The sequence below is a fragment of the Cupressus sempervirens genome, chromosome 6, assembly GCF_028749045.1.
Source record: "Cupressus sempervirens isolate cs-2001-9-10 chromosome 6, ASM2874904v1, whole genome shotgun sequence".
Lineage (NCBI taxonomy): Eukaryota > Viridiplantae > Streptophyta > Pinopsida > Cupressales > Cupressaceae > Cupressus > Cupressus sempervirens.
In genome coordinates this window covers 217,127,682-217,145,244 of record NC_143123.1, presented here as the reverse complement: position 1 = coordinate 217,145,244, position 17,563 = coordinate 217,127,682, and the positions used below count along the sequence as shown (strand labels likewise).

Sequence of the window (17,563 nt, the reverse complement as noted above, 5' to 3'; positions counted from 1 at the left end):
AATGTGAGGTTCCAGAGCTACATATATTCTTGCAATATCTTTTGTACTAGTTAAGGGCTGCTCTACCCTATATTATTATTTTCTGAATGGATTGAACTAGTTTCTCTCCCCAGGTTTGGTTGATTTCTTGAATTATTAAATTGAATTTCCCATGTTTTGTATAGTTTGATTTCTCCATTTGGTTTAATAGAGTTTGATTGGTTTGGTTGGTTTGCTCCATATATGACCTTACTTCATTTGCTAAATCGTTCATTGTTGTCTTTGTTCTTCTCTTGTAAGTTTGCATAAGCCTTTATCCACAGGGTGGCAGGGTTATGCTCTAATACCATTGTAATGAACCCTTGTCTGGATCTGTATTTGAAAAGTAGAACCCTGCATCAGATTGTTAGTATAAATAAAAAAAAAGTATGAAATTCACATTGGAACATGAAATTAACAATAAAAATACTACCCTGTATAACCCATTACTAATCCTTTGGAAGAGACTCCCTTCGAATCACTTAACCCTCTAATGCGAATCGTTTCCCGATTAAGTAATCGTCATAAAGGAGTATCTAACTAAGGCCTCTTGGGATCTCTGGTTAATCACTTGGTAAAGATCCCTCCTCTACCAAGGCCCTTTGACATATGCATATGTTTGATCCTCACAATATATATATTGTCTCTTATTTGTAGTTTCTCTCCAAAGAAACTAGACTTCTATTCAAAAGTTTTTAATCATCTTAGTTGAATATTTTATTCTGAGTTTCTCTAAAGAAACCAAACATTTTGAAATTCTTGTTCAAATTCTCAACATCTTAATCGAATGTTTTATCCTAAGTTTCTCTCTAAAAAAACCAAGCATTCAGATGTTTTCTTAATATTGGGTACCTCTGTTTAAGTTGTATTGGTTGGGTTGCAACGTTAATTGTTTCTTGTGATATATTAGCTTCTTGCCTGGTCTTTCTTCTTGTACGACAACCATAGTTTGGGTGTGAGCAAACAATCCTAGATCCTGGTGAATGTTATTTGTCAGCAAAGTGGTAGCTTCCTCTATATGTGATTTTGGCACTGACTCCTTCCTTGGTTTGGTTTGCACATTGTTTTTGAGAGACTTCCCACTAACGAGTGAGGGCTTCCTCCCGATGGCAATGTTCTACACTAAGTTACCTTCGGCCTCTGCTAATGCGTAGTGTCTTATGGTGTTGCGAAATACCCATCAACACAAATGTTCCTGCTTAATTCCTGTTTGAATTCTTCTGTCTATGTCTACCTGTGTCTTCTCCCGCTTTCTGCCCTCTTCCCACTTTCGAAATGTGATATATATGACTTCTCTAAACCGCAAGTCGTGTCCCTTAGGAATCGATTAGTATTTAGAAATACTGATTCGTTTGTTTATGTTTGTCAATGTTTCAAGTTTGTATTTTATTTTATTTGTTCATCAAAATTTAATTATTTATTTTTCTTTTGTAATATGAATTATGATATTATTTGTGTTTTTCTTATTCAAACAATTATCACAAAATATGTTTTATTACATTTATTGTTCTATTACTTCTTCATAAATGATAATTATTACAAAAATATGAATTTTTGTGTAGGAAATTACACGGGCTATCACATCGAAGGTGACTTGTACTTCTTAATGTTTTGAGAACTTTACTTGAATATGAGATGGAAGGAAATGCACATTAATGACAACTTGTTCCTTTCTAAATTTTGTAACTATACATGTCCTTATTATTAAAAAACTTGGGGCTCACCTGCTCTAATACAATGGTGAGGAACGATCATTGCAAATGTAATAGCACTACTGTGAGTGACTTGTTTTCCATTAGAATGTATATATATAAGGGTAGAAGAGACATGTCTCTACATGGCCTAAGTGATGATAATATAATGTTTATCAATAACATTAATTAATATTTATTAGATATCAATAACATGACACAATATATATATATGTGTGTGTGTGTGTGTGTGTGTATGTATGTATGTATGACTCGTCTAATAATTATTAATTAGTGGTAACTAAAAAACATAATTACTTCGAACAATTTAATCTCTTGATCAAACTAATCTAACTATAGCTACAACATTAAAAACAAACACCTACAACCACAGTACACCAAGAGATACCATATCACCTCACTAAGTTACCACGTCCAGCAAATGATACTTATTTCACCAAATAGTAGCACAGATAAAATATAATCGCTACTAATTAAGAAAAAATTTCACTAGCTTTTGTTAGAAAGTAAAGTCCACCAAGATAATTGGGGGGGTGGTGCAAAACAATTATCAACCTTATTAATCCTTAACCATAAGAATATACACGTACACAATAACACCAGATATGTTAACTAGGGAAACCCTTGATCAAAGGGAAAACCCCGGTGTGGATGGTACCCACAAAATGATGTACTAATATAAAAATTCCTTGTAAGAGGATGGACTCTGTTTGGAGCCAATGAAATACATTCCTTACATATCAGTCTCTGTTAGAAGACTTTGAATCCCTATTCGGAATTGTGCCAACTCTGTAAAGAGTTGTATAAGGCAGAAGAGGCCCACTGTCCAAACAGCTTCACGGCAAGACCGCCTAACACACTGTCCAACTGATATTTGTATTATTCCTTGCAGAATAATAGAAATGAAATAACTTGAACTCCTTCTCTATCCACTTGATTGAACCAAACCTCTTCAAATCTTAATACCAAATCTTCAAACTCGCATCACTCTAATCCCTTTGATCACTTACACGCATTTACCAACTTCGCATATCCTATAAAAGTTTGCTTGCTCTTACATACATTACACGCAACACACACACTTCATCACAAGGAAAATAACCTCCCTTTATACCATATCCTCGACATAATTTACTAAGTCGGCCTTGAGGCTTTCTCAATTAATTATAATAGGACCTCATTAAGATGATACAATTCATTACATCTTTTCACAATTACAAAACACTGTCGGCTCATAGTAAAAACAACTTCTCATACATGCAACCTTTGACCTCACTGACATCATCATCAAATTGTCTACTGTCACTATCTAACTTTGCTCATCACGATTCTATCCTTGTTAGGAGATACAATCCAAACATCAAAAACTACTTCCCAGGTACTCTATCTGCACATTGTCCTCTGTAATTCTTGAATATCTCTTGCATGTCTTCTATTGAAGATGGTAGCTGCAATAGAGATCTTTATCTCTAGAAATATGAACGTTATTATCATTATTGTTACGTTCAGCTGAATACGACACTTAAGTTTGATGACATGTCATTCACATGCACAGACACATGAATATTTGAAGAGTTATAATTAATTATAGGAGTTATGGGAATCTTAAGAGACCTTCGGTTATAATGTGAAAAATCTCTCCTATTGTTATATATTTGCAGCTACCAAAGGATATTGTACACTTGAACTTTTATTATCAATAAAATGATCGTTTGTTGTGTGGCTAGATTTTTCCCTTCATTCTAGAAGCGTTTTCCCAGGATATCTTCTAGTGTTGATTTTCTCTCTAATGTTTTCTTTATTATGGTATTTCATCTTTAGTTTCTAGGCTCTAGTTTTAACATCTTCGACTCTCTGGATGTGCACTTGTCCACTTCATCAAGACACTCTGTAGAACATATCCATAACTGTGCTTGATCTAATCATTAATACACAATTCGTACGACCTCATTCTCTGTCTGCTACTTTGCCAATCTTTACAAAAATAATACTATGTTGACATCAATGACAAACACAGTCATGAATGCAACATGTCAATCTCTCTAACGCTTAGGATACTCCCCCAAAGGAATAACATCAACATTCATGGCAACATAGATGAAAAACATATAAGTTCCCAAAATACCAAATCAATCACTGCTACTGTTGTTGCTCTCTTCTTTTCAAATCCTCTTCATCAATCAAATCTAGAACTCACAGGAACAACTCTCCATCTATTCTTCCTCAATCTTACATGGATGACATTAATTGTTCATACTTCTCCCCCTTTGATATAACTCAATGTTTATCATCATTGACATCAATCTATTCATGAACAATTCTCTCCCTTACATCTCCCACATACTACCAGAAGATGTTTTTCATGTACAACTCTCCCCCATTGACATCAATGACAAAGGCTTCATTATGTCAATCATCAGCTCAAAGTCTTCAACCAGATCAAGTGTCCAAAGACATTATTCTATACCAACTACCAAGAGTCCTTGATGACTCTACTCACCATGGATACTCGCCCATATGCGAAGCATCAGCCGTCAGTGTAAATAAACAATAGTGCTCTGTACCATTGGACTGAAGTAGGCAAGGGCATAAACCCAAGCATACCTCGCAAATATTCCAATGCATCCTTAGGTAAAGGCTTTGTAAAAAAATCTACAATCTGCTCTTTTGTACTCACATACTCTAATCTAATTTCTTTGGAACTTTCTCTCTCAAAACATGATACTTAATGGATATATGCTTAGTCTTAGAATGTAACACAAGATTCTTAGACATACTCACTGTACTCATGTTATCACAATGTATGATAAAAGGTTCTGAAAACTCTATCCCAATGTCCTTCAACATATGTTTCATCCACATAATCTGATCACAATTGTTTGTTGCTACTACATATTTTGTTTCTGTTGTACTATGTGAGATACACTCTTGTTTCTTGTTTAGTCAAGAAACCAATCTTCCTCCAAGGAAAAATACTCCACCACTTGTACTCTTTTTGATATCCACATTGCCTGCCCAATCTACATCAATATATGCACACAAAGTAAAGTCAATTGATCATTCATACCACAGTCCAAAATCAGGTGTACACTTCAAATATTTGAATATTCTCTCTCCTATCGCGTAATGCACTTCTTTAGGGTTTGCTTGAAATATTGCTACTGTACCAACTACATTTGCTATATCTAGTCTAGTGTGAGTCAGATATTGCAAACCTCCAATCATGAATCTGTACTTCTTTTGCTCAACTGTAAGTGTCTCACCCTTACTAGATAACTTGTGATGAGTTATCATAGGTGTACCAACAGGCTTACAACTTTCCGAGTCAAATTTTTTCAACAAGTCTTTCAAATACTTAGTCTATGATAAGAAAATACCATTCTTCTACATAATCTATAGACCTAAGAAATATTTCATCTCACCAAGCATACTCATCTCAAATTCATTCTTCATTTCATCAACAAATTTGTCACTTGCTTCATCATTACCTCCAAAAATTATGTCAGTGACAAATATCACAATAATCAACAATCCATCCTCAATTTCTGTCAAATACAAATTACTATTTGTCATACCTAAGCAAATCCCAATTTTGCCAAATATTTATCCAACCTCACATACAAGGTTATAGGTGCTTGCTTTAAATCATACAAAGCTTTCTTCAATCTACATACCATATCCTTTTCTTCTATCAAAGGAAATCCTTCAGGCTACTCAATGTAGACTTCTTCAAGTTCCCCATTCAAAAATGTTGACTTCACATCCATCTGATACACTTTGAACTTCTTGCTGCATAAGCCAATAACATTCTTAGTGCTTCAATTCTAGCAATAGGGGCAAATGTCTCTTCATAGTCTATACCTTCTTGCTGGAAATATCCTTTACATACCAATCTTGCTTTATTTCTCACAACCTCACCTTGTTCATTCATCTTGTTTCTGAAAACCCATTTAGTGCCTATTACATTCTTATTTTTAGGTCTTGGAACCAATTCCCATGTCTCATTATTCACAATATCTAGTTCTTCCTCCATTGCTTGAATCCACTGATCGTCCTTGCATGCCTCATCTGCACTCTTTGGTTCAACTTGAAAAATCAAACACAATTCTTCATGTACTCTGTTTCTTGTCATAACTTCTTTTTCTTTGCTTCCAATAATCTAATTACAAGGGTGATTCAAATTATCAATTTCCTATTAGGCATTGTTGACTCAACTCTTACTTCTTCTCTAGATTCAGAGCTTGGTTCTTCTCTCTGTTCAACAACTCGAACATCATTCTACAAATCATTGTTAGTCTCAAAGAAAGTTTCAACATTTTCTATGATAGGCTTAGGATTAGCTTTCTCTATTATTTCCTCTTTCTCAACCAATTCAAGCCCATCATCTTCATCATTACTATCATTCAAGATCTTTCCATGCTTTAAAAAATTTATCATCATCAAAAAGGAAATTATTTCTAGTCTTCCTTACTCTCTTAAGGACATTTGGATGAAAAATGACCAAATTCTTTACATGTCCAACAAACAATAAATTGCATACCATCTGGGTCTCATTTCATAAGCAGAGGAATTCCTTATTCAATCTTTTTCTCTTCTTCAGATCTGGATCTATCTTCATTTGTACTAGGACTCCTTGATAAAGTAGGTCTAGTCTTTTGTATGCAACAAAAAGATTATGGATCTGGAAATTCAATCTTTTGTTCTGTACATAATTCTGATATCTCACCAAGGAACTCCAGCTTCTGAATATCAAAATTAACTTCATCAGTTTTTGGACTTTCTTTATTGAAATGACCCGCCATAGATCTCCTTAAGTTGTTAAGTTTTTCCTTCAAGGACCTAAAGCTCTAATACCAATTGTTAGAAAGTAAAGTCCACCAAGATAACTGAGAGGAGGGTGGGGGGGTGAATGAATTATCCAACTATTAAAACATTTATCAACCTTATTAATCCTTACCCATGTGAACAATATAACCAACAACCATAAGAAGATACACATACACAAGAACACCAGATATGTTAACTAGGGGAACACTTGATCAGAGGGAAAACCCCAGAAGGGATGGTACTCACCGAATGATGTACTAATATAAAAGTTCTTTGTAAGAGGATGGACTCTGTTAGGAGCCAATGAAATACATTCTGTATATATCAGTCCTTGTTAGGAGACTTTGAATCCTTGTTAGGAGATTCCAACCCTATTAGGAGTTGTGCCAATTCTGTAAGGAGTTGTATAAGGCAGAAGGACCCACTGTCCAAACAGCTTCACAACAAGACCACCGAACACACTGTGCAACTGATCACTACATTATTCCTTGCAGAATAATAGAAATGAAATAACTTGAACTCCTTTGTCCTCTTGACCAGACCAGACCTCTTCAAATCTTAATACTAGATCTTCAAACTCACATTACTCTGATCCCTTTGATCACTTACATGCATTTACCAACTTTGCATATCCAACACAAGTTCGCTTGCTCTTACACATAACACACACACTTCATCACAAGGAAAATAACCTTCCTTTATAGCATATCCTCAACATAATTTGAGTTAGCCTTGAGGCTTTCTCAATTAATTATGATAGGACCTCATTAAGATGATACAATTCATTACATCTTTTCGCAATTTCAAAACACTATCGACTCACAGTAAATACTTCTCATACGTGCAACCTCTGACCTCGTGCACTCACTAACGTCATCATCAGGCTGTCTATTGTCACTGTCTAACTTTGCTCATCACGATTCTATCCATGTTAGGAGATACAATCCAAACATCAAAAACTATTTCTCAGGTACTTTGTCTGCACACTGTCCTTTGTAATTCTTGAATATCTCTCGCTTGTCTTCGACTCTTTGTATGCACACTTGTCCACTTCATCAGGCCACAATGAAGATCATATCCGTAATTGTGCTTGCCTAATCATTAATACGCAATCCGTACGACCTTGTTCTCAAAATGTTACTCTGTTAGTCTTTACTAAAACAATACTATGTTGACATCAATGACAAACACAGTCATGACTGCAACATGTCAATCTCTCCAATGCTTAGGATACTCCACCAAAGGAATACCATCAGCATTCATGCTAATAGCTTTGACATCAATAACAAAATAGTCAACAACCTCTCCCTTTTCCATTGATGGCAACTCCATCTGAAACCAAAGTTACTTTGAAATAATGCTACTCCCCCTTTGACACTGATGATTGACAACCCACATAACTGAAATGGGGCTGAAAGAATATGATATTGAAGAATCCCCAAAAGTCAAAAAATCAATTCAAAGATGAACTGAAATCACTACCAACCCTTCAATTTTGATATTATCAAGAATGTATAGACTTGCATTAGTGATATGTTTAACATTTTTACTAATTTCACAATAATTTGAGCTGAAAACTAAAGCGTGTCCTTGATCACACATTTGAATCACACCTTCTACATGTAAAACATTCTCAATTTTTGTTTCAGCATCATCCAAAATAAGTGTAACTTTACCTTTGACTTTTGTAGATGCATTATCACCAAATCTTACCATACCTCCATTAGTCCTTTTGAGAGTGAGAAGCTTGATCTTTTCTCCAATCATATGCCTAGAACAGCCACTATCAATATACCATTTTACTTTTTCATTTTGTCCATGAAGGGTTGTTTGCACTATCAAGGATTCTACTAAGACTTATTGCTTTTTTTTCCTCCAACCCTTAGCAACCTCTTTTGCTTTGTCGTCTTTTTCAACCTTCTTGTTCTGCATAGAAATATCTTCCATACAACTTCTACAAACTTTTGCAATGTGACCAAAGTTATTACATTTATAACATTGTAGTTCCTTGAAGAAGAAAAACATTTCCTACTCATAGCTCTAAAATACTTTCTTGCAAACACTCCACATGTTGTCACCTTTTTCACACCATCACCCCATTGCAAATGGTGACCCCCTGTTTTATCCTAGCAGTAAAGTAATTAATTGACTTAATCTAGGTTTGACAATGAGAATGATTTTGACATCTCATGGTTGGTAAAGTCAAGTTTGAGCAAAGTCTTAGGGGATACAATTCAATCCTTAGTTGCAAGTTCAGATCTAAGACTAAGTTGGTTGTTTCAAGTTTTCAACTGTCAAGCTATAGGAATTTGAATCAATTTGCACCTTGAGTGAAATTCACTTGCACTTGCAAAATTCAAAACCTTGTTGAAAATCCGATTGCAAATTAATGAAAATGTTTTGTTTTGTTTATTTTTTCTTTTTTTTTTTTGGGGGGGGGGGGGGATGAGTATTGTTTTAATTTCAACAATGACTAGACAAAATTACAACTTTCATACAAAACTTGTGCAATATTTGATCTGAGAAGGGGATTCGTAGTAGAATTACACTTAGTAATATTTCATATCTACACTTGAAATTCCAAGCAAGACCTGACCTAGCTTACAACACGTTTCCAAGGATGGCCTCAAACTCAACTTGCAAGAAGATAAAATTCAAAGAAAAAAGATTAAATTTGATGTGTGTTTAAAGTTTTTAAAGCAAGTTTCCATCTCAGACATCATCTTTAGGTGAACACCAAGCTTTCAGCATGGTAAAAAGCTAATCAAGGCTTGCAATCGTGATTGAGCATCTGATCCAAGATATGGCAAGAGTTTGAGCTAAAAGGAAAATCCAATATGCTTTTAAAAGGGAAATCAAAAGGAATTCCAAGCCAAACCAAATTTACAAAGCAAGTTTCAACACATCAAAGATTTTTTTGGTGAACCTCATTGGAAGACTCCAAGAAAGGTCAGAATTCTGACCTCCCTTGGAATTTATTTCCAAGCAGCCCCCAAATCCTGCCCAGCCTTGGTGGCATTTTTCGAACTGAAAAACCTTAAATTAATCAAAATATGGGCAAGTTAATTAAGATTCAAATGTTTTCAATCAGATCTTAAGGAAAAAACCAAGAAGAAGGAGGCAAAAATCAATTTGCAAATGTGCAAATCTGAAAAAAGGAGGAGGATTTGACTAATAAGGCTTAAAAGTGATAAATCTGAGTTAGCTGTAAGATGAAACCAACTTGCCACTGAATTTGCAAATTAAAATCAGAAGAGGCAAAATGGAATTCAATTTGTTTTTGAGCAGGAGCAAACTTGCAAACTTTGGAACAGAATTCCAAGGGAGCAAACTTGTCAACTTTGGAACAGAATTCCAAAGGGAGTCGGAATTTGGACGAAAAGGGTTGGAATTCCAACCACCCTTGGAAATAAATTCCCATGCCCCTTTGAAATATGCTATATGAAAGAAGAGAATTATAACCTATGCAAGCCCCTCAATCAAGTTGGAGTTGGCTAAGGGAGAAGTCAGATTGCAAACTCATTGCAAATCACCACAAAATCGGCCTTAAAGAAAATTGATTAAATTACAATTTGAATTGACTCCTAAATCAAGTCGGCCCCATGCAATAAGAAATGACCTTTAGGGTGTGAAGCCTACAAGAGGAAGACGCAAGTCTTCATTTCAAACCACCAATGCAACAAACAATAATTGCAAGAACAGAGAAGACCATGTAGGAGGGGGAAATTTGGGAAGAGGATGAAAAATTAAAACATTTGTAAGCCTCCAACAATGATCAATCTCGCTGGTGATAGAGGGAATGAACTTATAAATCAAAAAACCCTCGCAGTTATAAGATGTCTGAATTGTAGCAAGTTTGAGCCTTTAACAACTCAGAATTTTCAAAAAATTTAATCAGGTTTGAGTGTGAAATTGATTATGTAATAGTGAACTCCTGATTGAAATGAAGAAGTTTGTTGGATGTTTTCGAAGAATATCAGATGGTGTGAACCCAGAAAATTGGAGTTTAGATTAGAAATCAGAAATTAACCCCGTAAGATGCAAGAGGTTGAGAGATTGTGAACCACATGAAATGTTCTTCATAAAATGATTTATTTCTAAATTCTGTTTAAGAACGCTAATAATTATCTTTTTGCAACAACTTTACTTCTAATTCAAGTGTTTTCTTGTTTGCAAGGAAATGAAGAAGGCCTGATGAGGTTAAAAGAGGACGTGGAAGTGCAAAAATCAAGCAACAACTACAAAGGGAGATCCAAAGCTGACATGAAGTCTCAAGATCAAGGGAAATTTCAAGTGGTGTGTCGAGCAAGAGAAGGTTTGAGGTTGGAAATCAAATTGGAAATGATGGTGCGAATGTAATGGCAAAGTTGGCAATCCTAAGGCTTGATAGAGAAATCATGGCAACATCAAAGCAGCATGAGGGAAAAGACATCGCGATGATCAATGTTGTAGATCCAAATTTGTTGGAAATCCCAGCCAAGGGTGATGATTGAATTGCATACACACCTCTCATGGAATGAGAATATCAAGATGCAAATAAAGTTCAAACAGAAAGTATTTGCAAAGGAAGACAAAGGTTAATAAGTTCAAGTCGTGAAAAGAGATCAAGGCCAAGACATCAAAATAAGAACTATTTCAAGTACAAGCAAGTTCAAGAACAGTTCAATGAGAAGAATTCCAAAACAAGGAGGATGAAGAAGTAGAGTTGAAACAGAGATTGTAAGATAGACTTGTTGAGGTGGCACCCACTAATCTTCAAACAATCACAAGATTTCCACACAACATATCCAAGATCATCCAATCAAGTTGTTCCAAGTGTACATGTGGATTGCATTTAATGCTTACCCCAATAACTTTTCTCATTGGCCCATCCTTAGATTGATATGTATCTCAATGCAATGTCATTTTCTCATTGGTCAGCATTAATGCTTGAGAGTAGTCGTTATATTAGCCTTGGGGTTTTACTGATTAATTTGGGTTGTGATCTTGGATCAATCTAAGTCGTTCATTGTACTTGAAGCCTCCATATATGACTTGCTCAAATCATTTGTAAGGGAGATCTATTGAAATTGTTTCTAGAGTTATTCCCAACTCATTGCTAATTTCATGGTGAATACTCATGAAGTTTCAAAGTGTTGAATGCTTTCTACATTTCTCACTTAAAATAGAATTTGCTTGAGCAAAAGTAGTTTACATAGTTGAATAGATAAAGAAAGATATTGTTGATAAGTAGGAGATAATTTCCACAGCAAGTCAAATTGTGATATTGCTATCAAGATTCAACTGTGTGATTTTTGAGTCAAACTCATTGACCCATGTTTCATGAGTAGTGATTCAACATGAATCCATCTCTAATGAGAATAAATGGAACACTTAGCACTCATTGGATCTAGGTGATGCTCACAGGGGTGAAGCACCCAGACTTCCCAGGAGGTCGCCAATCACAGTACTACTCCACCCTAAGCGCGCTTAACTACGAAGTTTCCTCCATGGTTGAACCCAAAGCTTGCAACCCCATTTGCAAAACCTTCACCAAGTATTGTATATTGTACCTTATGAACCATTCATTAGAAACCCCCTTAACCTCATCAATTGATAAGTAGGAGATAATTTCCACAGCAAGTCCAATTGTGATATTGCTATCAAGATTTAACTGTGTGATTTTTGAGTCAAACTCACTGACCCATGTTTCATAAGTAGTGATTCAACATGAATCCATCTCTCATGAGAATAAATGGAACACTTAGCACTCATTGGATCTAGGTGATGCTCACAGGGTAAACTTGTGTTCATACCTATCAATACTTGTTGATTGCAAGTAACAAAGTAAGGTTGGTTTGAACCCCATTGCAAGCACTTCAATTACTTGATGTTCATTGATTTGCACAATCAAGTTTTCATGAGCATGAGTAGTTTGAAACTAGCACCCTCAGAAGATAAGACCCTCTTCAACATAGTTCATTTGGCAAACAAAGGGCTAGTTTCGTTTCACCACAACATCAATAGTGTCTTGCATTAGTAAAGTTAAAGTAGATTAGGTTTCTAAACTCACATCCCATTTGAACTTTATTTCAAATTGTTGTTAAAAGTAGTTGATGCACTCACATTGCCATATCATTTGCATTTAGAAGGTTGATAAATCCTCCACAAGAGTTTAACGTAAGTCCCCAAGTGATATTCAACAAATCACATGATATAAACTGAGTTGTGTACAACAACAAAGCCATAAGTACATATGTAATCCTTGGGGTTGCTTTACTTGATCACATGATATTGTTATATTTTCCTTGTTCAAGAGAGGATTGGATACCTAGTATTCCATCCTGCACATCGAGGTGGTCACAAAACTCAAATCAAACCTACAGTTGACTGCCTTGTGTAAAAATAATTGCAAGAGGAATAATAACCATAAAAGAAAGAATTATTAAACCTGTTCTTAAGTGTTTGTCTTGAGATTGGAAACCTTTTAAAAGCATCATTTCTGATCTTTTATGGTGAATCCTTTGTGTATCAACATTGGTCTTTTGTTGTTCTTTTGTAGACTTTGAACATCTTCAAGACCAACTCCACCTTTATTAATAGACAATCTTTGTGAGCCAATAACCTTGTCCCAAGGACATGATATTTTCCTTATTTATCTTCTTATGATTCCATTATGTCAAGGATTCCTGGATTTATCTAACTTTCTAAGCAGAACAATTTCAGGTTCAACTCTTTCACAGTTTTCTTCCTCGAGCTTAAGCTGATTTCTAATTTCTTCTTCCACTTTTTTTGCTTCTTCAACCTGAATCTTCAAATCAACTATCAATTTTTCTACTTTTCCAAGAGCTTGAGATGTCTTGGTTTTTGCCTCATTCCCTTCTTGTCGCAGCAACTTCAAGTTCTAATTTTTCTTTCTAAGTCTCTTGATTTCATTAAGAGCGCTTATTAGCTCTTCTTTATTTTTTTCAGTGTGTACTTTATATGGCCATGAACAATATTTCTCCACTTAACGAGTCTTCATCACTAACATCGGATCAAATTATTTCTTGCTTTGAATAGAGACTCTTTGAATTTCTGAAACTTCTCTTTTCCCTCAGACTTCTTCTTGTTGGACTTATGCTTCTTTTATGGTTGTGGTGTGGTCCTAACTTTTTGCATATAGACATTTAGCTGCAATATGTCTTACCTTACCACAGTTAAAGCACATGACAGACAACTTGCCTTTTTATTTACCTGAACCTTTCTTCAACTTTCTCATGAAATGTGTCTCTTCAAAATCAGACTCTTCATCAGAACTTTTACTAGATGCACACTCCTCGTCTTCCTCGAAACTTTTAAGGTTGCCTCCTTTTTGGACAAATGTACAAAACCGCATACAACAAAGAATTAGTGTAGAGCAAGAGCAAATATCAAAACAGAAACACCAAATTTCTCATGAAAAACCCTTTTGAGTAAAAAGCCATGGTAATTCAATTTAAAGAAATGTGCACCAACCTAGATTACATAAGTGAACACCAACTCGCAGAGAGCATGAACCCTCCTCAAATCACAAACTTTTTTCAACTAAAGCACCAAGTTTAGTTTTTACACCATCTTAAATGCACTGAGAGTTAATAAAACTTTTCATAACACACTCACAGTAAATGGAAGAATCTGGAACTATCACTCAAGAAGGATAAATGAATTAAAGACCCACCAAGAATCAAATTCTGAAACTGTAAAGTATACAGATACCTGCAGCTGCCATACACCAAGAATAAACCATATCGCCTCACTAAATTACCATGTCCAACAGATGATATTTATTTCACCAAACAATAGTACAGATAAAATATGATTGCCACTAATTAAGAAAATCAATGACAAAATATTCAACAGTAAATCCATATGATGCTTGCATGATGAGACACAAGCCCTTCAAGTAGCTATCATTAAAAATAAAATCAGAGAAGCATATAATGAAAGAGTCGAGCAATAATATTGAGGCCTGAGTTCTCAATATAAAAGGTGAAGTACGACAAATAATTTTAGGGAAAGATTAAGGCTGATCTTAAACGTTTTAGTATTTTCAAAAGGCTAGCTATTCTTAGAGAGGCATAGCTGGACACCAGTGTTGCAAAAAAACCTTTTCTTTTGGGTACACTTCATTGCTTTAATCAGTTGCACTATTCTTGCATTAAATTTGATAAATAGTTGCCTCTTTGGTCCGTTTCCTTCTGGATTAGTTACACTCTTGCGTGAAATTTGATAAATGTGCCTTTTTAGTCTGTATTTTTCTGGAATTTTAGGACTTCCACTCCTGATGACTGTAAATGATATATGTTGCTCAGAACTGCTGCTGAACTGCAATATGCAGACTTGCCTATGATCACATGATAGGCATAGCTGTAAATACTTTCTCTAATTTAATGATTACGTTAATTTGTATTCAACAATAGAATAATGTTGATTTGATCATTTTATTGCAAACTGTTGTTAATTCCATTCTGCATAATATAACAGTAGCAGGATGTACTTTTTCTAATTTGATGATTACGTTAATTTGCATGAACAACAACAGAATAACATTAATTTGATCATTCTATTGCGAATTCTTGTTGTTTCCATTCTGCATAGTATAACAATTGCAGGATGAACTTTTTTTAATTTAATGATTATGTTAATTTGCAACAACAGAATAACATTGATTTGATCATTTTATTTTAATCTGTTGTTGATTCCACTCTGAATAATATAATAATAGCAGAATGTCAATCACATCTCCTATTTGATTTTTTTTTCCTCGAAATAAGAAGAAGACTGAAATAATGGAATGCTTCCCTCAACTGCAACATGACAAACTGTTACTGGAAGAAACAACCGATATTTTTCAAATCCCATCTGAAAGAAAATATACCGCTCATATAAACAGAGCATGATAACCAATGCAGATTTTCTAAACCAGCACACTTTAAGTATTATCAAAGCCTATAACTGAAACAAAAAGAAATTCATGAAACACATAGATCTCTATGCAAAACTCATTAAGGAGATTAAGTCCGGTGAAAAAACAAATTGCATAATCACTACCAAAGCTATAATTAGTAAAAAGATTAAACTTTCTTTTGGGTGACGGAAAATGTGAAATTAGAAGCTTTCATACCAAATCATTGCCATTTCGCTTGTGGGTATCTGTTCGTACAATGACTCGTAAAAAATCCTTAGCGGTTCCCTCTGCACAAACCATTCAATACATCAAGTATCTTGTTTTCATCTCCTAAAAGCTTTAAAAAACCATGCCAACATTCTTTTCCGATTCGTAAGCAAAAGCCTAGAGGTAGTTTAAATACTAAGAACGAATGCTTGACATTAGGACATCATTAGACAAAACACACAGCAAATTTTCAAAAATCAACCCAAATCAAACGTCATATTTGGTTTTAAGGGTTTTTAATGTAATGGCAATGACAGTTGGGTCAAATTCTTACACGACGCCGCATTTATGCCATAACGGGTCGAAAATCGTCCATTACATCCTCCAATATTTAACAAAATTAAAGCTAGATTAATCACATTAGTCTATAAAATATGAAAACAAAATAAAATTCTTATAGATACCAGTTACATTAATTACATCTAGTGGCTAGAGGTCCACTGGAAAGGCAGAGAGTTCAATACTATATTACTAGCTTGAAGCCCGGCTATGTATGGAGAAGTGCAAGTATTTATGCTAATTTTAAGACAATAGATATCACTAAAACAAAATAATATAAAGGAAGAACAGATTTCTTTGAGTGCCTATATCTTTCAACTCAAAAAATAGTCAAATTTCACTATTAAAAGAGGAAGACAAAAGCCCAAAAAAAAGAGTTTTACCTCCTCCGGAGGATCATGTTTTTGTCCTGGCAAACTGTAAACTTTCTTCTCTTTTTCCTTGCCATTTCCTGAACTGGCTTTCTTCTTAGGAGTACTGGTACTAACTTCCTGTTTCACTTTAGATGGGCTCCCCTCAAAAGGCTTGACCTTTATTAATCCAATCAAACCCAATTACCAGACACAATGATGATATCAAAAACAAATTCAAAAATTTTCATTGCCGTATGGATCTAAGTTTGGGCAGATGAAAAAATTGCAAAATACCTACCTGCTCCTTGGCAGGCAATTTAGGCTTCACATCGTCAATGGATTTCTTAGGGATACTGACAATCCCTGTCTTCGAGCTGCTAGAAATCCCTATCTCCTTTGACTTCTTAATGAGATTCACCGGCTTAGATGACGACGAAGGCAGCGGGGGCTTGGGACTTTTGTTTGAATCCAGACCTGATATTTTGGGGGTGGGAAGTTTGGGCAGACGATCTGAATGATCTGTGTGAACTTTTTTAGGATAGTTATATGAATCGTCCTCCCTTTTCCCTGGATGGGATTTCGGCTTGAAAGACATCTTAAGATTTTCGTCGCCCATTTACAGCCCAAATCTGATCTTACGAGGAAAAACCAATTCCAAGATTGAACTGGAAGAGACCAAATAAGGAATGTAATGTTTATCATATATAATTAGAATCTACATCTGTATTCTGGGTGCTTTATTTTGTCACAGTGGCTTCTGCGTACTTATTGCAGGGTTATTATTATATTTGTTAGTTTAGTTGCATTTGGAACATTCGCTTTTATTCAAGCAAGTGGCGCAGTAAATCTTCCCAGGAGGCCCAAATCGATCCGGGGTACGTTTATTCCTACCACCGAGTCTGTGTCGATGTGGACGGCCGCTCTTGCAACTTGAGCCCCTAGTCTCTGGATCTTCAGTTTCTAAGATTTTTAAATTTTTAGATCATTCTTAAATTGGAAAGAAAATCTACAAAATTCATTAGTGGTGGGTTTGGTGAATGAGTGATTTTCACGAGAGCTCTTTGGAGCTGGAGTCTCTGTCTTTTGTGTTCATTTTTGTAAAAAAATTATAAGATTGTCTAATCAAAATAATAATAATAATAAGTCTTCACCATTTTTTTCAAATTATCTTTAAATCAATAATTAAATATTTTATAACA

General features: G+C 35.0%; 1 protein-coding gene across 1 annotated transcript in view; it reads right to left on the bottom strand.

Moving 5' to 3' along the window:
- Positions 1 to 17,157, bottom strand: part of LOC149552043 (uncharacterized) — a 53,300-nt gene extending 36,143 nt beyond the window's left edge. The window contains exons 1-3 of the mRNA XM_089787517.1: positions 16,663 to 17,157; positions 16,395 to 16,541; positions 15,682 to 15,752 (exon numbers count right to left, since the gene is read on the bottom strand). Of these exons, the coding sequence (XP_089643643.1) occupies positions 15,682 to 15,752; positions 16,395 to 16,541; positions 16,663 to 16,980 (536 nt within the window). The 5' untranslated portion in view covers positions 16,981 to 17,157. The remainder of the gene's footprint in view (positions 1 to 15,681; positions 15,753 to 16,394; positions 16,542 to 16,662) is intronic.
- Positions 17,158 to 17,563: the final 406 nt, after the last annotated feature.